Genomic DNA, 23,449 nt, shown 5'->3' with positions numbered 1-23,449 from the left:
GAGCAGGCAAAAATCTGCATTTCACTTTACAAATGAGCGGGGCTGCATAATTCACTTGAGTTGTGTGGGTCTCTCTTATGGATGCCTGTCATGTGCTATAAAAAAAAAAAAAGGATAGAAAGGAGAGGAAGTGATTTTGCATCTTAACTCACAAAATCCTCCAGCTGCCCCCCGCGCCGGAACAGAGGGGCCTGTGGGCTCCCAGACAGCTTTGTCATTCTGCTCCAAGGTGTCTGCCGAGGCAGTGTGATCTTATATAATTCGGGAAAGTTATTCTCGGAGGGTGCCACTCTCTGCGGAGGCCATGGCTTGGGACAGACGAGAGCTCGTCCACGTCGGCGGGGTGAGCAGCCACGGCAGCGGCGGATTCTGTCAGTATCCGTGGGCTGGCTGGTATCGGGTCACTGGCACGCACAGGAGTGTTTGCACGCTACCTAGGGCAGCTCCTCACCCCCCCCCCCCCCATTTTCCTGGATGGCTGGATAGGCAGAGGTACACATGATGGACAGCCCGGGGAGCACCTCCAACCCCGTCCGGTGGGGAGAGGGCCTTGTCCTTCAGAAAGCCGCTTTGCAGACCAGAAGGCCTGGCCCGAGTGGGAGAGATTCTCGGGTCTGTGGGAGCCCCTCCGGCTTTCTTGTTTTTCACTCCGTTTTCACTTTGTGCTTGTTTTATTTTCCCTCCCGTCTCTCCAGGTTTGACTCCCCTTAACATGTGGCGAGGGGGCGAGTGAGGAAAGGGTGCAGGGGCACGCAGTTGTCTATCGGGCTCTTGAACTGAGTAGCCCACAACCTCGAATCGACCCCGGTTTGGGGGTGTGATGTGCTTAAATGGCAGCTCTTTGGGGCCCCGGAACGGGCTGGCGGCCCCAGGGCTGCCTGCCTGTGCACATATTTATGAACGTGGGTACAGGGTGTAACGGTGTCTGTGAATCAGGAGGGACCGGCTGATGAATTGCTCGGCACTTGGAGAACGGAAAGTGACTGTCAGACATGAGTTCTCTGATTTATAAGTTGCGGGAGCCTTCTTTGTCCTCTCGGTGTTTGTGCATCAGACGGCACGTCTCCATTCACAGCCAAGTGGATAAAGGCCCCGCTCGGCAGAGAGCAGTAAATCCTCTTTGCCATCCCCGCCCGGGGAGCTGGCTCTGGCTGGGCAGGGGGAGAGGGCCCAGCAGGGGGCATCTCTCCTCCGTGAGTATTTCCCGAGCCCCTTTTGCGGGTCCAGGAGGGGCCTGATGCTGTGGAGGCTGGAGGAGAAGCCATTATCTGTGCCCATCACGTAGTTGCCGGGATCAGAATCGATGAACCTGGGGTCACGGTGGCCAGCCAGGTGCAGCTGTGCACGTTGGCATAGTCAGGGGAGGCTGCTTGGAGGTGGTGTGCAGGTGGGATCCATATGGATGGGGGGAGGGCTTTGTATCCTGTTCAGAGCACCACCCCCAGTTGGCTGTTATCTTAGCAAGTGGTCTAATTCTCTTTCCTAGGAATGGGGTTTTACCAGCAAGCAGGGTTAATTCGATTTTTAATTTATATTATCAGCTTAAACGTAAGTTATATTATGAACGATAATAGAAACCTCTGTACAACCATCATTTCACATACCGTCTGCCTTATTGATGCCCAAGAGGTGTCCACGTTCTACCAGGGAGGCCCTATATAAGGGTGGTCCCTCTCTGCCTTCCGTTCATCCATTCCTTATTTTGTGCCAGGCACTGAGAAGCATTGTTTGTGGGGGGGCAGGGGGTGTGTTGGGGGTCTTCTGAGGCAGCCCCCACACAGGAGGCCATCTCTAATTATGATGAGAGTCCCCCCAAGGGAAGCGGAGGACGTGAGTAGGGCCTATGCGGCGAGCGTGCTGAGCCTGCCCCGTGTCCCCAGACTTGTCAATGAATTCCTTTTCTGCCAGTAGAAATGGAAGATCCGCCTGAATCTCTGTCGGGTGCGTGTGGCCTAGTTGCCGGGGCTCCAGGGGCACGACAAACACCCGGTAGATTCCAGCCAGTGGGCTATGTGGGGCAGGCCCACCTGCACGTGCACGTGTGTGCGTGCGCCTCTGCGGGGGGTGCCCGGGGGGCTGGGGGATGCATGCTGTCCCTGCCAGCCCCTGCCAGGGCCTGGGGACCCAGGGACTCGCCAGGAGCCTCAGCCCATCTGTGTTCATGTCTTGCCACTGGCAGAGCCCCTCTGCTACCTAATTCTTGCCTTTGAGGGCAAATCAGAGCACCTGGCACCTTTGGTGAGGCTGGTTCCCTGGGGGAGCCCGAGAGGGAGCCTGTGTCCTTGGCTGTCCCAGATAATACTCTCACGGATACTGGCATGCCTGACAACAAACACTTATTGAGCACTTGCTGTGTGCCAGGGGCTGTCAAATTCCTCTTTCATGTATTAGCTCATTTACCTTTTTGGGGGGGAAAGATTATTTATTTGAGAGAGAAAGAGCAGGGAGGGGCAGAGGAAGAGGAAGAGAGGAATTTTAGCAGACTTCTCCCCTGAGCTCAGAGCCCACTGCCGAGCTTGAACCCATCACCCTGAGGTCAGAACCTGAGCCGAAACCGAGAGTCGGACGCCCAACCGACTGCGCCACCCAGGGGCACCCTGTATTATTTACTCATTTAATTGTCACATCAACTGTAAGAGGAAGGCTATTGGGGGAGGGGTGACTTTTTTTGAAGACCTCTACTTATTTTTTATTTTTTTTTTAAAGATTTAATTTATTTATTTGAGAGAAAGAGAGCGTGTGCATGCCCCAGGGGATGGGGCAGGCAGGGCGAGAGGAACAAGCAGACTCCCCACTGAGTGTGGAGCCTGATGCCGGGCTCGATCTCAGGACCCCGAGATCATGACTCGAGCAGAAATCAAGAGTTGGACACTCAACCGACTGAGCCACCCAGGCGCCCCAACTTTTACTAATTTTAGAGCAGTTTGAGGTTTATGATAAAATTGAGAGGAAGATACAGATTTCCCTTATATTCCCTGCCCTGCACATGCATGGCCTCCCTCATTATCCGGGCCACTCACCAGAATGACCAGGTACATGTTTTTTGCAAAGATGAACCTACAGTGACACACTGTAATCACCTAAAGTCCATAGTTTGCCTTGGGGTTCCCCCTCGGTGTGGTACCTTCTGTGGGTTTGGACAAATGTGTAATGACATCCATCCATCGTCATAATATCATACAGAGTGTTTCCACTGCCTCGAAATCTCTGTGCTCTGTTCATCCCTGCCCCCACCTTAGGCAACCAACTGATCTTTTTATCGTCCTCATAGTTTTGCCTTTTCCAGAAGAGTTGGAATCATACAGCATGTAGCCTTCTCGGATTGGCTTCTTTCACTGAGTAATATGCATGGAAGTTTCCTCCATGTCTTTGATAGCTCAGTTCATTTTAGCGCTGAATAATAATCCATCATCTGGATGGACCACAGTTTTTGTATCCATTCACGGACTGAAGGGCATCTTGGTTGCTTCTGAGGTTTGGAAATTATGAAGAAAGTTGCTGTAAACATCCGTGTGCAGCTTTTTGTGTTGATACAAGTTTTCAGCTCCTTTGGGTAAATACCCACAGAGCGAGATTGCTGGATCATATAGTAAGAGCATGTTTCGTTTTGTGACAAACCGCCAAACCGTCTTCCAGGGTCGCTGTGCCATTTTGCATTCCCAGCAGCAGTGGGTGAGAATTCCTGATGCTCCACATCTTTGTCAGGACTTGCTATCATCAGTGTTCTGGATTTTGGCCATGCTCATGGGTGTGTAGCGGTAAGGAAGGCAGTTATCGTGTATTTGAGAAAAGAGGAAACTGAGGCACACAGAGGTTACGTACCTTGCCCAAGATCATGCAGTGAGTGGCAGCACCGGGTTCCAATCCTGGGTGAGGCGACACTCAAGCCAGGGTGACTCCCCGCCACACCCCCTGCTGAGCCACAGGCCACACTGGGGGCAGATTCTGGCCTCTTCCCATCCTCACACAGCCTCGTGGGACAGGGGCTCAGGGGGCGCCTGTTTCCTCTGCGTGGACTGGAGCCCGGGCCACACACTGTGGAGCAGCTGTGGGGACCCGAGCCCTGCCCTGCTGACTCTGGCCTGGGGCGCCAGACCTTGGCCCTGCTCCCCTGGGTGCTGGTGAGAAGCTGGTGCCCGGGGCACACTCTCTTCCCTGGGCACCTCTGAGTGAAGGTGTGAGGTCAGAGCAGCTCCCAGGTGGGTAGATGGAAGGACAGGGTGTCTGCCCTTTGTCTGGGGGGTGTCTGCTCTTTGTCCATCAGCCACTGTCCTTAGGCCATCTGTTCCAAAATTTTTAAAAAGATCATTTTGTTATTGTTTTGGTGACATGTACTTGTGGTGGCTCAAGCCTCCGAGTAAAAGCCAGAGTCCCCCAGTGGCCAGCAAGGCCCGGGGTGATAGGCATCCCTGTGTCCCCTCTGACCTCACCTCCCCCAGCCCGGCCCCCAGGCTTCAGGCACGCTGCCCTCCTGCTACCGGTAAGCTAGCACATCCCAGGCGCACCTCAGGGCCTTTGCCTTTGACTCTCACCTAGGGAGCCCCATGTTCTCACGTTACCTCCTGACGCTGTGTTATGTGTTGGTCATCTTTATTATGTGTCTCCCCCACCATTAGAATGGGGACAAGCGCGTTATCTGTTTAGGTCCCCACAGAATCCCCAGCTCAAAGTGCCTGGCACACAGTATGTGCTCAGTAAATATTCTACTGGATTTTTAAAAATTCTGGTTGGACTCCTTTTCTCTGTGCAGACCCCATCCTTGGCTCCTCTCCACTGTGACATGGTCTCAGACTCAAGCTGTTGATTGTGGCCTGCACACATTCTTGCTTGACCAGCAAGAGAAATCACAGCAAATGATGCCTTCAAGAGCTAGATATTTGGGGCTGGCCGGCGGGGTCTGTCAGCCTCTGGGGGCGGGGCCATTTGCAGCTGGGATGGGTCTTGGCATCTCTGGCCCCCACACCAGCCCTGGTTCTGGGGACCAGGGAGAGGCTGGCCTGGGCTATACTGGAGGCCCTTGGGCTCCTGCCCAGAGGACGACACGGTTTGCAGGGTCACTGATGGCCGCCGTTTTCCTTGCAGAGGAAGGCATCAATCACGAGTGTAAGCTGTGTAACCAGATGTTCGACTCCCCAGCCAAGCTCCTCTGTCACCTCATTGAGCACAGCTTTGAGGGCATGGGCGGCACCTTCAAATGCCCCGTGTGCTTCACAGGTAAGTGTGCATGGGAGTGGGGGTGGGGATGCAGGGCCCAGCCCTTTAATTGCATATGCTCCCGCCCTGACGTGGACCTGGAGTCCCCAAGGGACCCACAGCCCATCACCTGCCTGCCCCATGCAGAGCTGGCCCACGCCACCGCCCACCTCTGGCCCCTCCTCTTAGGCAGGTTGAGGGCCCTCTTTCCTAGCCCACCCCTTACCCCCCTGCATAACTGCTTTTTCCAGCCCAGCCTCACCCCTCTGTTGCCTTCCATGGGCTCTAGGCTCCTCTTCCGGAGTTGGGAGCTCTGTCTAGCAACAGTGGGGCTCTCTCTATACACACCTCCTGGCTTCCCCTCCTCCTGGGCCTTCCTCGGGCCCTGTCCATCCATGCTCCAGGATGGAGGGGTCAAGGGCAGCTCTGCTGGCCAAGTCCCCAGCCCCTGGCCCCCAGCCCCCAGCCTGGCTGCCCGCCCGGGCGAGCGGCTGTCCCGGCCCGAGGCAAGTCTCAGGGGCTCTGCCATCCCCCCTCCTGCTGCCCAGATGGCAGCCGGTGTGCGTGGGGGAGCCCTGGCCTTCCCCCTGCCTCCCCCGACATCTGTCGTCTGCCTCGGCAGGAAGCCCACCCCAGGGAGGGCGCCTGGCAGGAGGGGATATCTGAAGTGCTCACCTCCCAGACACACAGCTGCCTCGGGGCCAACTCCTGTGTGTGCCCAGGGCCGGGGCAGCCTCGTGGACTCTTGCCACCCAGAAGCCAGGGCTGTGACCCGCCCCATGACAGGCCTGAGGAAGGGGCTGTGCTGCGGGGAAAGTCTCCAGCGTGCACGAGTCTTGGAACACCCTGGTGCCCCTTCCCCCTCAATCTCGGGAGCCCCCACCCATCTGCTACCATCATACCCTGCAGGCCAGGCAGAGGCTAGCACCGAGGGGCCTTGGCTGCCAGGTCTGCCGACTCAGGACACTGGGGCCCCGGCGTGGGGATCTGAGGATGCTGATAATAATCTCAACAAGAATAGTAATTCGTGTTCATTCAGCACCTTCTTGTATTAGACAATGTGTTAAATTTATTTAATTCAACTCTCAGCTCTGCCACCTGCTAGCAGTGGGACCTAGGATGAGTCATTTAACATTCCCAATGCCTCAGTTTCCTCTTCTGAAAAATGAGGGTAACAATGGTGCCCGCCTTACAGGCCTGTGCTGGAGTTAGGAGCCCACACACAGAAGGTATCTGGCAAATGATGATGATGATGATGGTGATGACATTCCCTGGACTAAGCATGTGCCAGGCCATCTTTTAAGCATTTTGCAAGTATTAACCCATTTGATCCTCCCAGACACCCAGTAAGCTACGTACTTTAATGATCCTCATTTTTTTCAGAGGAGGAAATGAAGCCCAGAGAGGTTAAGTGATTTATCCAATGTTGCCCAGCCCCTAAGTGGCAGAGCTCAGCTCCACTGGCTCGAGCCCTCTCTAGTAGCTGCCGGTATTTGGCTGACTATGTCCGTGGTTGGGTGATCCCTACTTGGGAGTGGTGTGGAGGTGGCCGGGCTGGTGTCCCCAGAGTTGGGCCCCTGACGGCCGTGTCCATGTCCAGTCTTTGTCCAGGCCAACAAGTTGCAGCAGCACATCTTTGCCGTGCATGGGCAGGAGGACAAGATCTACGATTGCTCGCAGTGCCCACAGAAGTTCTTCTTCCAGACCGAGCTGCAGGTGAGTGCCCTCGTCCACTGCACGCCCCTCCTGGGGCTCTCCGGGGTCCCCAGGGGCACCGAGGGTCTTGGGGTGAAGCCAGGATGGTGGAGTCTTGTACTTAGCCTCACCCCCACCCAAAAAGCAACAGGTGCTTGGTGTGGTCCCAGTGGCAGCCCTCGTGGAGGCTGGCGTGGGGTGGCCTTCTGGCCCTGTTGCCCAGCACTCTCAGATGAGCCGAACTGGAGCAGCCTGGTGAGGAGTCAGAAGGCTCTTGGTGGTGGTGTTTCTGTGCCAGCCCCTTCCCCTCTTGGGGAGCCTGTTTCTTCACCGATCTTACGTGATGATGTTCAGCGGAGCTTTGGATCCGTGGCTGGTGGTCTCTAAAGCTTGCATGGCTGAATCCTGGGGCTGTGTGCGGCCAGAACCTGGATCTGGGGTCTTGGAGCCTCCAGCCCGGGAAAGCCAGAAAAGTGAGAGCAGTCGGGTTGGGTCCCAAGTCAGAGGATGGGGTGCCCACCACGGGTCCTGAGGCTGATGGTGCCCTCGGGTGCAGCACAGTGGCCCTTGTGAGGGGACGCTGTGTGGATCGTCCTCCCCAGGCCCATGCAGCCCCTCCTCCTGGTGTCCTACCTGTTAGGAGTTTCTGAGGCTCAGACCTGTGTCCAGGTGAAGCTGCCTTCTTGCCCGCTGGCTTTTGCAGGAAATTTTTTTTTTTTTTAAGTTCTCTTTTTTTTATTTTTTTTATTTGAGAGAGAGAGAGAGTGAGAGAGAGCATGAGAGGAGAGAGGGTCAGAGGGAGAAGCAGACTCCCCGCTGAGCAGGGAGCCCCATGCGGGACTTGATCCAGGGACTCCGGGATCATGACCTGAGCTGAAGGCAGTCGCTTAACCAACTGAGCCACCCAGGCGCCCTGCAGGAAATTCTTGGATAAATTGGATAAATCCAGTGCTGTAACACTGGATTGGTCACATGTCCACCCAGAAATACCATGCGCACGCGCACACACACACCGAATACCACACGCGTAGCATAACCATGACACCTGAAAAAGAAGTACCCCATGGACGTCCCCAGAAATACCACACGTACGTGCAGGCATGCCTCGATACTGTCCACAGAGAATAACACCACTTTCTACAAGCAGCATGAGGGAGGTGGCGAATCAGACACCAGCCCTCAAAGCTTCCTCTGGGCAGTTACATGCATCTCCCTTTCTCGTGTTGGCTTGGCCAGATCCAGTCATGTGGCTGTGCCCAGTTTCAAAGGGGACGAGGAAGGTAATGCTGTCCTGTGCCCAGAAGCAAAGGAGAGCTGGAGTTTGTCACCCGCCCCCCCCCAAGCACTGTGCACACCGTGACCCACAGGGTCTGCCCACTGGAAGCGCGCCCCACCTGCCCACCTGGGCGAGTGCTGACCCGGCACTCAGCAGTCACGCCCTTCCTCGGGGATGAGGCTGAGGCCACAGCAGCAGGGTTGAGTCATAACGTCACTGAGGGGCAGCAGTGGGGTGCCCCTTTTCTGGGGTCGAAGGGGTACAGACCTAGCCCGTGCAGCCCAGCAACACAACCCGGCTTGGGCGGTCACCCCGAGGAAATGAAAACAGGCCCCTGCAGGGCTCAGTGGGGATTCACTATCCGACAGTCAGGGTCCCTTCCCGCGGGCTGGCCCCGTGTCAGGCCGGGCAGGGAGAGCGGACTTCATCCTGTCACGCTGTGGGACAGTTAAGGACCTAACTCTATGGACCCAGGCCCAGAGAGGGGGTTCCACTTCCAAGTGCCACCGGCAAGGTGGTGACACGCCCAGGGCCCACCGCTGTTCCCGCCTCGATCCACAACCTGAGCTAGGCCCGGCTAGCTGCGCCCCCTCCCAGCTGACCGAGGGAGAGGCGTGCGGGCACCTGAACGGCAGGCTCTGCAGGAAGCCTCCTTGCCCCCGAGCTGGCCCTGCGTCCTGCCAAGTGCAGTCTGTGCCCCGCCATACCCTCCCTCCCACCTGCCTTACCTGCCTGGTGCCACTACCAAACTAGACGGGTCCCCAGAAAACCGAAGCTTTTTATAGCTCAACACGGCAGGCCTCTTGGAAACCCACCAGCTCCTGTAAACTATGATTTACTTAAACTTTCAACTCGCTCAGCCCTCTGGTCCTCCCACGTTGTCCTGGATGCCAAGAAAGGGGTGCTCTCCTCCCTTGTTGGCCTGAAGGTTTTTGCCAGGGATGTCGCCCGGTCCTGCCTTTTGTGAGCTTCCTGTGTATCACTGCGCCGCAGGCCCACCCGATGTGGAGGCCCAGGGAGCTGTGGACCCACTTCGGCTGCCCTCACCTGGGGCTGCAGACTGTCCCAGACATCAGAGTGGTTCCTGTGAGCTGGTGGTTTCCTGGGTCATCCCGTCAGCCTTGAAGGCAGGTCCTCAAATGCCGAGAACTTCGCTAAATTATAGCCTTAATGAGTGACTCTTTTCTGCAAAGAATGTTTTTAATTACAGACCATTTAAATGTGGAAGTGTTGTAGCAACACCAGATCTACGCAAATAACGGCTTTCCTTAAGTAACTTGAATAGCGATTTTCTGGTTTTGGGAGAGGAGGGTTTTTCAGGCATCGAAGTTTTCATCGTCATTATGTCATTACGCAGAACCTGGGGCCGGCGGGCAGGTGCGCTGTTCTCCAGGGGTGACGTGTGGGGCTTTGTGTGTACAGCGGGATGTAGGGTCCTTGCTGGAGCCTTGACTGGCTCTCCTGGCTGTATGTCGTTTGAGATCCTGTGGGGAGACTCCGGGAAACTAATGTTTGTAGGCACAAGTTACTCTGAGCCGAGAGGTCTTAATATACAAGGCTTAGGATTGTTCTCATAGTAGAACTGGAAATTCCTGCTGTGAATATACAGGTAACAGATGGGATTTGACCCTGGCAGGCTTGGTCTGTGTCCCAGTGATGTGTCTACCTCCAAACAGAATTTTCTCTTAGGATGCATTAACAGGAGCACAGTTGCCAGGATGAGGGAGGTGGAAGTCCCGTCTGATTTTGAGTTTTTCTGGCTCTGCCCGAAGACTGACATTGATTTAAAGGACTTGGGACAGACTGGAGCACATTCATATCAGAGTGATTAGGAGCAGGAGAGGGGACTAAGCTTTGCTATCCATTTGTTCAGAACATATGCATGGAGGGCCCACTGTAGCCAGGCACTAGATCTAGGAACTGATAAGACTGTGCTGAATGAGAGAGAGAAACACCCACAGGGCCTGCATTCAGGAGGGGCTGATAGTGTCCTGTCGTGGTCACCACAAAGAAGATAAAATCAGGTGATAGGCTGGCATGTGATGGGGATGGGGTTGAGTAATCCTTGGTGAGTGTGGTCAGGGAGGGCCTCTCTGAGGAGGTGGCATTTGAGCTGAGACCTGACTGGTGAGAAGGAAAGTGTGTGGAAGACAACCATGAGTGCAAAGGCCCTGTGGCCATGTGAGCTGAGTATACTGCTGGGACGATAGAAGGCAAAAGGCGGCTAAAGCCCAGTAAGTAAAGAGGAGGGGTGTGGAGAGGGCTGGCAGGAGGAGACCAGGTCATGGCGGGGTTTGTAGGACAGCAAAGGAGTTTGGACTTTATCCCCATTGTGCTGGGAATCCAAGTAGAGAAGAAGTATTATCCGATTTCCACCCTGAGTCAAAATGTAAGAAGTCTGGTCTTTGAAAGACACTGTTAAGAAAATGAAAAGTCACAGATGGGAAGAAAATATGTGCAAATCACCTATCTGATAAAGGACTTGTATCCAGGACATATTAAAAAAAAAAAAACCTTCACCACTTAATAACGAAGGGGAAAATCCACTGTAAAACAAGCGAAGCATTTCAACACTTCACCGAAGATGTGGGGACACGCAACATGATTATAATTAGGGAAGCGCAAACAAAAACCACAACACAACACCACCACACACCTAGCAGGATGATCAAAACAGAAGCACAAAGCTGGCCCTGCCGAGTGCTGGCCAGGGTGCGAAGGGGCAGCCGGAACCCCCGCACTGGTTGCTGGTGGGAGGCGGAAGTGTACGACCACCTGGCAGAGTAGTTCGTGAGTCCCTATCGAGTTAAACATACGCTTACCATTTGACCGAGCTATCCTCCTGCTACGTGTTTATCCTGGAGAACTCGAAACATGCTCACACCAAAGCCTCCATCCCCCACTGGAAACCCCTCAATTGTCCCTTACCTGGGAACCGATGGACAGGTGTGGTACCCTCAGGCAGTGGCCCACTGTTACACGTGGCCACTTGGATGAATTGCAAGTGCCAGCGGATCGAAGCCAGCTTCGAAAGGCTCCATGCTACATGGCTCTATTTACCTGGTGTTCCAGAAAAAGGCAAGACTATTGGAACAGAAAACACGGATGGTTGCCAGGGGATGCAGGTGGGGGAAGAGAGAGGGGAGACTAAGCAGGGTTTGGGTACACACGCACGCACACACACCCACGCATGCATGCACGCCCAGGGAGCTCAGGCAGCGTGCTAGGCTCTGCGGACCCAGCCTGGCTCCAAGGAGCTTTCAGGGAACCATTCACCAGGAGAAGATGCGGGCAGATTGCTGTGGAAGTGGGGGACAGTTGTCTTCAAGCATTTTAAGCTCTGTCCACTTGCATCCTGTGGCCCCAAGACTTGTGGTAGTGGGCAAAATCTCCGGGCGTGCGCAGGCATCACTCTCCGGGCTTAGCTCGAGCCGGATGGGGAATGGACTTGTAGTGACACAGGGTGACTTTTGGTTGCCAAGTGCAGGGAGTGGTGTTGTTTCTGAGGGCCCCTATTCTTAAGAATCTAGTGCCCCTTTCTCAAGGTAGTGACACTCTGCCTTCTGCCTCTTTCTGGTTCATACTGCGTTCTCGTGCAGTCTGACTTTCTGGGCTTGTCTCTACTAGGAAGAAGGTGGCCGGTGCTGCCGGTATTTCAACAGAGGGGCTCTAGTGCGGGGATTTGGTGACGCAGGTAGCCAGACGGAACACCCAGCCCACCCGGAAGCGGTGACTGCTGAAAACAGCCGACGCGCAGGCACCAGGTTCTAGATCCCTGGAGAGGGAATCTGATGGTTGAGCTCCCGTGGTTGGCAGTCAGCTGTCCACCCCTGCTCCACTGAACTGTGGCCCGGGGTGGGGGAGGGGAGCCCGCGAACGCCCACTGCGTGGGAAGAATCTCTGCGTGGGAAGAATCTCTGCGGAAGGGAGGGAGGAAGGGAGGGAGGGAGGGGGGGAAAGGTGGTGAAGCCCCTGTGGGCTGAGGTGTCTGGAGTGCTGCAGTTGGGGAGGCAGGAAGCACAGTCTGTGAAGCAGCCCTGTGTTGGCAGCCTGGCTCCCTCACTTACCAGCTCTAGGCTGGAGTTTTCCTATCTGTTAAATGGGAGTATTAACAGTTCCTACCTCATAGTTGTGTTGCGGGAGCCCTTGGCTCAGTGACTGGCCCACAGGCAACCCGGCTCATAGTATTCACATTACCGGGACCCTGGTTATTAGCATATGATTAGCATGAGGCACTTGAGGGTCAGATGACTTTGCAGGGCCCCCTTCCACTAGGGCTTCCACAATGAGATGCCCAGCCACGTGTGAAGGCCGCGGGCGCGGGCCACCCACACTGGGGCGCAGGGAGGAGGTGGGTGTGCAGAGCGGTGAGGCGAGGGGGGAAGGCCACAGAGGCCAGGGCTTCAAGACCCATTCCCACCTTTGGCTGCCTCTGGTCCGGGCTTTTCCACTGCACCGTTTCCCTGGGCCTTGCCCGTGGCTCAGCAAAGGGCAGTATACCGATTTGGTGGGGGCCCTGCGAGACAACTCTGTAAACCACAGACCCCAAAAATGTCAGGGCTGTTGGCCTTGCGTTTCCAGCCTCGGGCCTCAGCTGATGAAAGCCTGGGGCCCTCTGGGCCTCTTGCCAGGGGTTAGCTGACCTGAGGGGAGGGGCCGGCTCAGCCGCCCAGCCCAGCTGTCTCGGAATCCCTGTGGACACCTCTGAGCCACAGACCCTGGGCAGGATGGCACGTCCTTCTGTCTTTCCTGAGGCTCACGATAACCCGTTCTTCACTGTCGCTGAGGGAATGCATGCAGGCAGTGTGCGAATTACTAGCCCTATAGGGCTGGCTTCGGACAGGGTGGACGAGCTCCCCCATGACATTGGACAAGAAATAGTTTGAACAGTCACCTCCCCTGGGTGGCTCCCTCCTGGGGGCCACGCTCTGACCTAAGCATTTTGCACGGATTGTCTCAGCCCACCCCCATGAAGTAGGTCCTCTTATGGTCATGTACAGATATGGAAACTGAGACTCCAGGAGCTTAAGTGGCGTGTCCTGGGTCACTAGCAAATGGCAGAGCCACATGCAAAGCCAAATTGTCTCTGCCACCAAGGCAAACAGAAACCCTCCAAAGTTTAAGTGAATTGCCATTTATATGAGCTAATAGATTTAAATGAGGCCTGCAGTGCTGATCTATAAAAAGCCTTCATGTCAGGGGACCTAGAAACTATTTTAGTAGTTGGGCCGAGCAGGTAGCACGGTGGCAGGAACAGGGGATGCAAAAGGACCCGCGCGCAGGTGGGCCCCGGCGGAAGCGTGCTGGGGCCCGAGCTGCGGTGCCAGGCCTGAACACAGCGTTTGCTGGGCTGGAGCTCGAGGCCCGGAGCCTGCAAACCTTGTGGCAAGCAAGGGGGTGAGTTCAGCTCAGGCTAGGCTTGGGCAGAGGAAGGATTGGGTCTGGTCGCGGAGACAGGGACCTCAGAAGACCCCAAGCTTCCTGCTGTTGCCATTTGCCCCCTTATGGCAGCCTTGCCGGGTGTGTCACGGGGAGCCTGGAGCCCGAGGAAGGGTCTCTCCGATGGGGGATGTTCTGGCATTCCTCAGAGCTCGGGATTGAGGGGAGCAGTGGGCCCGCCCTGTGCCCTGGAATCTAGACTCCCTCATTGACAAAGCGACGGCCGCAGGAAGCGCTCCCCGAGCCGGGGCCTGCCGCGGCAAAGCGGCCCGCCCTGCGTTGAGCGGGCGCATTTAAAGGATTAGCTCACACTGTTTGCTAGTGTGTGCCTAATCGTGCCGCTTCCAGCTCAATGATTACAATTGATTAAAAGCAGAGCTAGGTATTCTAACAAGCAACCTGGAGCCTTTCCAATGGGGTGAGCTGGGCCCTGCCAGGCTGAATCCTGGTACCCAGCCAGGGGGAGGTGTCTGTGAGCCAGGGGCATGGTCTGAGCTCCCCTGGGACCCTTCCTTTTGAGCGCTTGAGAACATTTGGGTTGACCCTTCCCCTCATTCCATTTCCATTTACGAGTATGTGCTGAGTACTTACTCTAGGGGAGCGCCATCACGGGGGCCCAAGGCACAACTGTGAACAGGTCGATACGGTCCCTGTTCTCACCCAGCTGTCATTTTTTGGGAGATACCATCAATAAGTCAGTGAATACATGAACTAGGTCATTTCAGACTGTAGAATTTTGAGGACAGTAAAACACTGTATGGTGATGGAGAATGATGTGTGTGTGTGTGTGTCTCGGCAAGGGTGAGGGGATGTTGAGAATGAAAAACTGGATTGGGTGGTCAAGGAAGGCTGGCATTTCAACAGAGTCCTGAAGGTTGAAAAGGAGCCAGTGTGGGGACGAGCTGGGCAACCTTCTGGGGAAGGGAACAGCCAGTGCAAAGACTCAGAGGCATGGACAGATTTGGGGTGTCCAAGGTACAGAGAAAAGGGCAGTGGGGCTGGAGGTGGGTGAACGCCTTCTTGCTTCACTCATCTGGGCGATTCGGTGAGATGAGTGCTTCCTGGCTGCCCTTCCTTTCTTCTCAGGCTTCAGGGCTCAGCTCAGGGGGTCCCTTCTCTGAGAAGCTCTCCCTGATTCTCCCTCCTTTAGCGTCTCTGGCCCTGGGTTTCACCCCTTGATCCCTTTGCCAGTGCAGATTGTAATAACTATGTCTACACCTGACTTCCCACCCAAATATGAGTTTTGGGCCAGTGAAGATGCCCTCTTTCATCCATCCATCCATCCAAACATCCCTGCATGTTTTACCATATTTCTTGAGCTTCTAGAAAGGAGGAAAATAAAGGAAAGAGAACATAAACAAGGAAAGGAGAAAAAGAGGGAGGTTGCAATCGAGGGTTGCAGATTCTAGGAGCCCAGTTTTTAAGTTCCTGGTCCTTATAAGATGGGTAACCGAGGAGCCAGTTTCCTTGCCTGCGCGCTCCTGCCGTCAGATCCAGCCAGATAATTATAACTAATAATAATTAAAAATTAAAAGTGCTCTAGGCAGATACTTAGCATTTGACTCTTTGGCTGAGTTTTCTGTGAGTAGGAGCATCTCCCTCCATCCCACCTTAAAGACAGCCCAGTCCCTGCCACCCCGCTGCTGCTGCGAGAGCCGGGCCAGGCTGGGCTCGGCCTGGGACAGCGACAGGGAGGTGCCTGGTGACACCCAGCCGTGGTTCCAGTGAATGAGAACCTGTTGCTTGCTTGGAGTAGCCCCCAGTCTGTTCCGTTATGTTCCATCTTAGACATTGGTATCTCTCCGGCCTCAGTTTCCTCATCTGTAAAATGAGGTGAGACCCACTGCCTTGGGTGGGTGTGAAGATGGAGAGCCCACGTGTGAAAAGCACTTAGCATCTAAGGCTCCCTGCGGGTAAACGACGGCACATGCCGGGGCAGGATGGCTTTGTGACAGGACACCAACTCCTTTGACAGACGGGGGTTCTAGTCCGCGTGACAACACAGTGTGGCGCCACCCAGCCCGCTCTGTGGACCAGCAGCCTGGGAGCTGCTCTGTGCCCTTGAGCTAGTCCCTGATCGTCAATAGGGCCCAGCACATGGGGGGTCATGACAGCCCCTTCCTGTGGGTGCTGGGCAGACGAAAGGCAGTGGTCCCTGAAGAGCCTCCAGCACCGGGTGGAGGTTTGGGCAGCCCCAGCCATGGCTGTCATCGTCATCGAGACCGTGGTCTGGGTGCCGTGGGCTTTCGGTTCACTCCTTCGTTCGCTCATTCATTCAATACGCCGTGCGTTGATGTGCTCAGTGTAGCCCACAGGTGTTCACCGAGCACCTTCTCTGTCCAGATGTGTGCAGGTGTTGGGGACGCACGGAAGCCAAGTCCCTCGAATGCTGTGGGGAGAGGGACGGTAAACAGATGAGGACAAACACAATGGACGTTTGTTGTGTGCTTGCGGCGTAACATAGCATAACATAGAGCCTATCAGCCAGTCGTTTCCTACACTACACATGACCCGACACGACCCAGCGTGACCGCTGTGACGTCACAGGAGGCCTGGGGGACCTGGGCCTTTCCCCTTCCTTACTGTGTCTCTGGACGCCATCTATCTGTGTCTCTCAATCTGTGGGGCATGGCCTTCCCTGCTCACAATAAAGTGGATCAGCGACATCGCCGTCTCGTTCCACTGCGACCACTGTGGGAGGCTGAGCCTCCTGAGGGGCCGTGTGTGGCTGTTTAGGGTCCGCCTCTGGAGAAGACTGAGGGGTGGCCACAGATGGCTCCTCGTCCTCCTGAGTCCGGGGCCCGGGCCTGAGCCGCTCACCCCAACATGGTAAAAATGAGACCGCGTCTCCTGAGTGCTTACTGGGAGCCTGACTGCCTCTCTTCACACGTGTAGTCTTTTGAGACCTCGTGGTGCCCCTACGCGTGTGGCCTCCTATGATCTCCATGTCACAGATGGGTAAACTGAGGCTCCCCAGGGTCACACAGCTGCTAGAGCTGCATAATGTGAACGAGGCAGCCTGACATCTGTGTTCTTAGCCCCGAGGCTGAGGCAGCGGGACTCTCAATCCCTTAGGAGCCAAGGACAGGCCTCTGGGTGCTGGGTGCCAGGTGCTGGGGGCAAGCAGGTCTTCCCTCCCAGGGGAGTGACCCAGCTTCAGGGATGGGACTGTCCCACTCCGGGCAGTGGGGGTGAGCAGTGTCTACCGCGGTCACCGCAGAGAGGAGCAAGGGTGGAACAGGCCTGGGAGGAGCCTCTGCCTGGCTGTGCCTAGATGCCCTCATGAGACCCGGGGCTCTGCCCGCTTGAGCAATGAAGTGTGTGGAGGCCCAGGTGGGGACTGGGGGGGCTCCCCCCAAGGCCCAGCTCCGGGCAGAGATTGGCACTTGGAATCAGCCTCGGGCTGCCTGTCTGCCCATCAGAGCCTGTCATTCATGCCCTAGGGCGGGGGGCCAACCGACTTAAGAGGGGCACCATGCCATCGCGACAGATGGGCACAGGGGAGTTGCCAGGAGCTACCAGGAGCCTCCAGCCAGCGGCCGTTGTGTGTGCCGGGAGCCCAGCCCCTTGCCGGCGCCGTCCCAGCCTGGACCAAATGCCTTCAGTTTCTCAGAAACAGTAATAATACTACATAATCAGTGGGTGCCGGGTGGGTCCAAGGCTCCCAGAGGTTGACCCCGTACAAAACCCTGCCTCCCCGCCCCCTACCCCCACCGACTTAGACAAAGAGGCAGCCGGATGGACAGGAAAGACACGGGCCTTGAGGGCTGGAGGGGGGGATTCTCCGAGTTGCTTCTTGCTGTCACTGCGACCTTGGGCATGCGACCTCCCTTCTGCGACTCACCATCCTCCCTGGGACGTTGGGCCAGAGCTGTCTCTCCTGGAGGCTCCCTGTGGGGCTCAGCAGAGCATTTGTGAAACATGAACATAGTGCCCAGCCAAGGCCGGTGGCGGGGGGGGTGGGTAATGGCACCGGGGTAGAGTTGATGTGATGTTGTTGTCCCGCTGTCACAGATGGGAGACTTGCTTTCATGCCATGTCACACAGCTAGTAAGAGCAGACCTCACCCCAGGACAGGAGAACAGTAACAGAAACAACCCCCAGGCACCATGGGGGGCCCTCGGCATCCATTATCCTGATTCATCCTCAGGACAATCCTATGAAGTCCATGCTGTTATTCTCCCCATTTTGCAGATGGGGAGACTTAGGCACAGCTAGGCAATGGCAGAGATGGGACTCAAACACAGACAGCCTGGTTGGCTGCAGAGCCCGAGCATTGAACCACTCGGCTGATAGCGTGGGCAGGCTTTTTTCTGTTGGTGAGCCCATCCACGGGAAGCACGAGGCCTGCTTTGTCTCTCGATGCAGCAGTCTGCCATCCCAACTTGTTGGGAGCGGGGCTGGCTGCCTCCTGCAGGGGTGTGGGTCTGGAATGGCTCGGGGGGTGCTTTCCCCCCCGCCAGCTGAGAGACGAGTCCTGGGTGCTCTTGGCGGAAGCCTGGATTGCACTCTTTGGTCGAGCAGGAACAATTACTAATGACATTTAGAAAGAAATTAATGATGAGAAATGCAAGTTGGCATTTCAGGAGCGCCAGTCAGCAGCCGTGCGTCTGCACTCACAGGAGAGGCGAGGGGTGGGGGCTGGGCACGGAAGGGAGGGCGGGAGATGGCAGAAATTAATTTTGCTGTGTCAATAATGAACATGGCCCCACTCGCTCTGCTTCTGGAGTTTAGACAAAATCAAACATGGGCTGGCTGGGGCTGGTCCAGCACTGCAATGAGATTCCCTGTGTACTGGGATCTGGGCGGAGTCGGGTGACAGGTTTGGTTTGGTGGCACCAGGAGGCAGAGGACAGCCAGAGGGGAGGAAGCAGCCTGAAGACTGGGCCATTTGGGTGCAAATCCAAGCACCACCTCTGACCAGTTGCATGACATATCAAGCTGTTTCTCTTTTCTGAGACTCAGTTGCTTCATCAGTAAAATGGGGACAATGGGGAGATGTAAAGATAATGTATGAAGAACCGCTGGCCCATTTTGAGCACATAGTAGGAGCTCAATATATTGTTAGGTGTTCCACATTGCACTGATATACAACTTCTCATTATAATGTCTCGTAAACTGGGATAGCTCACGTGTATTATACTTTAATTGGTCATTTCTTTTGTTCACTGTGATACATCAAATATTAGAGCTTCTTATATGTTCTTTGGGTCTTGGATAAAATAGAGCATTGATAGGAGGTATGGTAGAAGGTGAGGGGGACACAAGATGCTGAAATTGTCTGGGGCAGAGATTGGGGCTCCCAGGGGGGCTATAGGGGTGTGTGCCGACTCCTTCCCTCCCATCAGGTGCTCCAGAAGGATGGAGAAGGACCCCCACCAGTCTCCTCTCACGTCCAGGGGAGGAGATACACACAAGGAAAAGTTATTATCGTAGTAACATTGAACATTTTTGCCGCATGGAGGGTGAAAACTTAGAGCCCATGGCCAGGGATATTGGAATCTTTAAATGGTGATCTGTGTTTCAAAATGGAGATTTCCTATAATTATGGTGGCTAAGATACAGTGCTTATTGAGTGTCAGACCGTGTTCTTAGCACTTCTAAACATTCAAAATACTCATCCTCATAATGCCTCTATTATTAAAGTAAGGAAACTGAGGCAAGAGAGGCTAACCCTCTCCCTAGGCCACAGAGCTGGTCAACGTTGGACCCAGGCCCCCGGCCCCAGATTCTGTCCTCTTTATCACCACACTAAATGGGTAGAGTCCTTGATTTGCTGCAAATCAGACCTAGAAATCCCTGGACCATACTTCTGTGTGACAGCCATCAGCTGCCTCCTTAAGACACAAGGATGTGCTCCCCAGCTCAGCACAACCCCAGCTGGTCTGCCCCACCTGGCTCCTTACGCACCCAGGCTCTGAGTCTCAGGCCTCCGCTGCACCATGTCACGGTTTGCAAATACCTCATTGGCACCTCAACAACCTGGGACCACTAAGAGTGCCCTTTACTCTCGCCATTTTGCAGACCAGAAAGCTGAGGCTGGGAAAGGACAATAAAGTAGGACACTTGCAGGGAGACAAGGGCCCCGGGGGGAAATGGGGAGTGTATTCCACCCACATGATTTGCGTGTTTGAGCAGGGGAGGCAAATGTGGCTCATGACCAGTCCCCCCCCCCCCCCCCCCCCCAACCCACACCCGGATGCACAGTCCAACAGCCGCGTCCCTGACCCGGGGCACCACCTTAGTCTCCCCATCCTTCCTTCTGAAGGTGTCACATCAAAAGTGTGGGGTCATCCATGCATTTGAGTTGACAGTGACAGCAGAACCTCATGGTTGGAATTCATTATGACAATATTGAGTGTCTGTATATCATTGTACATGTTGTGAAAATTTTTACACGTGTTACCTAATTTGGAGCTCATAACAAGGCTGTGAGGTAGGCATTATTCATCCCACTTTTCAGGCGAGGAAACAGGAACTTAGAGAAGCAAAGTGACTTGTCTAGGGTCACAGGTACAGTAAGTGACTAAAGTAGGATTTGGACTTCATAGCCCATTATCTTTCCACCAATCCATCCACCTTCCTACCTACTTATGTATTCATGCTCTCCTTTCTACTAGTCATCCATCTGCTACCCATCTACTCCTCTATACATTCATTTGTCCATCACCATTCAGCCATCTATCTATCCATCCATCATCTACCCATCCATCCATCATCTATCCATCCATCCATCTACCCACCAGTCATCCATCCATCTTCCATCCATCTATCCATCCATCCATCATCTAACCACCCATCCATCCATCCATCCATCCAACCAGCTAGCTACATCCATTAGTATTGAGTACCAAGTGCCAGGAACTACACTGTTTTCATGACACCTTCCTCATGTACTCTTAATTCCATGCTTACCTGCTACCCACCTCTCCCTCTACCCTTAAAACTGCATATGAACACACACATACACACACACACACACACACACACACACACACACACACCCCCTTCTGGTGAATTGAGAGGGATGGGACAGACTGGGGATATAGATGATTCTTGGTTTGCCTCCCAGAAACCAGAGAGTTCTGCCTGGTGGTGGGAAGGAAGGTATAGAACAGACGCATGTGGTCCTGGTGGGGCAGGTGTGTGGGCATTGATGATGTGCCCACAGTTTGGTTGGAAGGCTGAGTGCAGATGAGAAAGGCAGATAAGGCATTGCAGGCTGGGCCGCAGTGTTCTTCAGCCCCATCAGTGGGCCCAGCTCCTGAGGAGTGGGCAGCCCCTCCATTCTGGGTGTCAGGGATCGCATTTGCCCTTTGCTTTGTGCCAGGCTGGACTTCTTCGAGTGGGTAAAGGTATACACCCACGTGTTTCCACAAGAACTATTGCAATTATTAAATATAATCGGTCTCAGCTGCAGTTTTGATCGCTGGGGCATGCACACAATTCATCACAGCAAATTAGGTCCACCTTCAGAACTTCTGGCCCTGCAGCCTGGGCGGTGGGGGTCCGTCAGTAAGGGGAGCTGGGCCATGTAGGCTCCGGAAGCCATTTTTGGGAGGTGGTGATGGGCCATGTTTTCTGAAGGGGCCCTCAGAATATCTGCCAGAACAGCTGTCCATCCATGGGGGTTAATTTTCTAGAAATTTCAACGATGCAGGAAAGTTTCCCTTTTAGCAAAAATTTGGAGGAAAGTAGAAACGGACATGATCAAAGTCCTAAAATATCATTTATAAAACCTAAAAGCACTGGGTTAGTTTAGGGACCTGAACATATGTGTTCTGTATAATTGGTGACCGTGTGACCTATTTTACAGGACAGCTTTGGTTTCAAGTATTCCATCGCAGCTATTGGCTATTTGTCCTGATTTTTGGCTTGTGGAATACTATGACTATATGTAGAGCTGGGTTTTCTCATCCAATTTTAATGAATAAAAATTTCAAGTTGGAAAGGCCTGGAAAGATTTCAGAAACATTCAAGGGAACCATTGTCTCCCTCTTTTTTTTTTTTCCAACGTGACAAAATATTTAATGCCTGTAGGTGTGCCTCATGCTTACCCTCCCAACTCCCCAAGCACAGAACAGGGAAGACTTCCGTCCAGCAAGGTTTGAAAGCTATCAAAGCTCCAGTCCTCGTGACATGATTTCGGGGGAGGCCTCAGGCCCCTGTGCTCAGGGGCAAGAGCCCCGGGTTGTGCATTCTCCAGAGGCTCTCTGTCCTAACGTGGCTGGGTCCTGGAAGCCATGCCATTGACCATGGCATAGGCTCAGTCACTGCAGGGGAAGCCTGGTACAGCACGGAGGCAGAGAAGGTCTTGCATCCCTTGGCAGGCGACATGTCCCCTGGATGCTGCCGCAGCTTCCAGCCCCCACCATCCACCGAGGCCTCCACAGGCTGAGTCTTGCTGCTACAGTCTGTGTAACTCCCAGCTTCCAAGCCTCGAGCCCGAGCTGTGAGGGCAGCACTCAGAACCGGCCCTGAGCGCCTTGGCTCTTTCTGTAGAATGTGCCCTCTCTCCTGCCCACCTGCCCACCTGCCCTCCGAGCCTGTAGGATCCCAACCAGTTTTGTTTTTTTTTTAATCGTGGCAAAATACACATAAGGAAAAATTTACAATCTTCACCATTTTCGAGTGAACATGTCTGTGGCTCTAAGTCCGCTCACGTTGTTAAGTGACCATCCCCACCATCCAGGACAGTTTTCCGCAGAACTCTGTCCCCACTGCACACTGAACTCCGCCTTCCCCTCAGCTCCTGGAAACCACCAGTCGACTTTCTGTCTCTCCGGATTTGACTACTCTAGGAACCTCACAGAAGTGGAATTATACAGTATTAGTCCTTCTGTGACTGGCTCGTTGCACTTAGCATAACGTCTTCAAAGGATCTCTCCGCTTTTAAGAAAAATCGTAACATGCCCTGGGCAAGGCGGGGCAGGGGGCGCGGGAGAGGGGGCAGCTCTGTTTCTTCTTTGCTCCCTGACCCTGTCAGTGGAAGCTTCTCTTTGCCCCCCTCGCCCCCCTTGCTTGCCGGCTGTTCTCTCAGAAACGCTCGCGGAGTTTTCAGCAAGCATAGGCTCTGAGCCCACGTGGGGGGATCGGCAGAGAACTGAGAGATGGGGTCCCTGCCTGCCGCGCACGGCCTGGTGAGGGCATTACCATGGCTGGGAGACAGCCGGGACCTTGCAGGTTGAGGAAAGTGCTAGAAGGACAGCTGTGCAGATGCAGACTGAGCTGCGCCGGGATGGGTGGCCCCTTGTTGAGTAGGTGGCAAGGCCTTTCTGAGGGGATGGAGATTAGCACCGGGCGTGCCGGGCAGCGAGAACGGCCATGAGAGGCTGAGAGTGGCTGGCCCATTTGGGGAGCAGGAAGAAGGAGGTCTGGGGAGCTCTGGCAGGGCTGTGGCCAGGGGTCTAGAGTTCTAGGTGTGGTGGGGGCCCGCTAGATGAGTAAGCAGAACTTCCCCCCCATCCCTGCCCCTTGAGGAGAGAGCCCGGGCTGTACCTCTCATGGGCACTCTGTTGCCAGGGAGAGGGAGCCTGGTGGGAACCCGGGTCATGGGCAGGTAGGGGCTTCTGGAGGGGCCCTGGTGGTGGTGTGGTGTGGATGGGTCCATTGCACACCGGGGGGAGACGAAATGCCAAAATTAACAACCAACCCCTAAATCACTTTGTAGCACGTTGTCAGTGTAAGGTCTGTGTGTGTGTGTCTGTGAATGTGTGTGTACATGTGTGGGGTGTCCGTGAGTGTGTGTATGTGCATGGGATTGTGGGGTACGCGGGAGTGACTGAGTCTGTACCTAGGATATCCATGAGTGTGTGCATGTGTGTGCATTGTGTATATGTGTGTGTG

General features: G+C 54.8%; 1 protein-coding gene across 1 annotated transcript in view; it reads left to right on the top strand.

Moving 5' to 3' along the window:
- Positions 1-23,449, top strand: part of ZNF423 (zinc finger protein 423) — a 281,922-nt gene that overhangs the window by 248,296 nt on the left and 10,177 nt on the right. Inside the window, exons 6-7 of the mRNA XM_021704842.1 lie at positions 5,083-5,214; positions 6,794-6,909. Coding sequence (XP_021560517.1) covers positions 5,083-5,214; positions 6,794-6,909 — 248 coding nt within the window. The remainder of the gene's footprint in view (positions 1-5,082; positions 5,215-6,793; positions 6,910-23,449) is intronic.

This window comes from Neomonachus schauinslandi, chromosome 16, assembly GCF_002201575.2.
Source record: "Neomonachus schauinslandi chromosome 16, ASM220157v2, whole genome shotgun sequence".
Lineage (NCBI taxonomy): Eukaryota > Metazoa > Chordata > Mammalia > Carnivora > Phocidae > Neomonachus > Neomonachus schauinslandi.
This window is presented reverse-complemented; position numbering and strand designations above follow the sequence as displayed.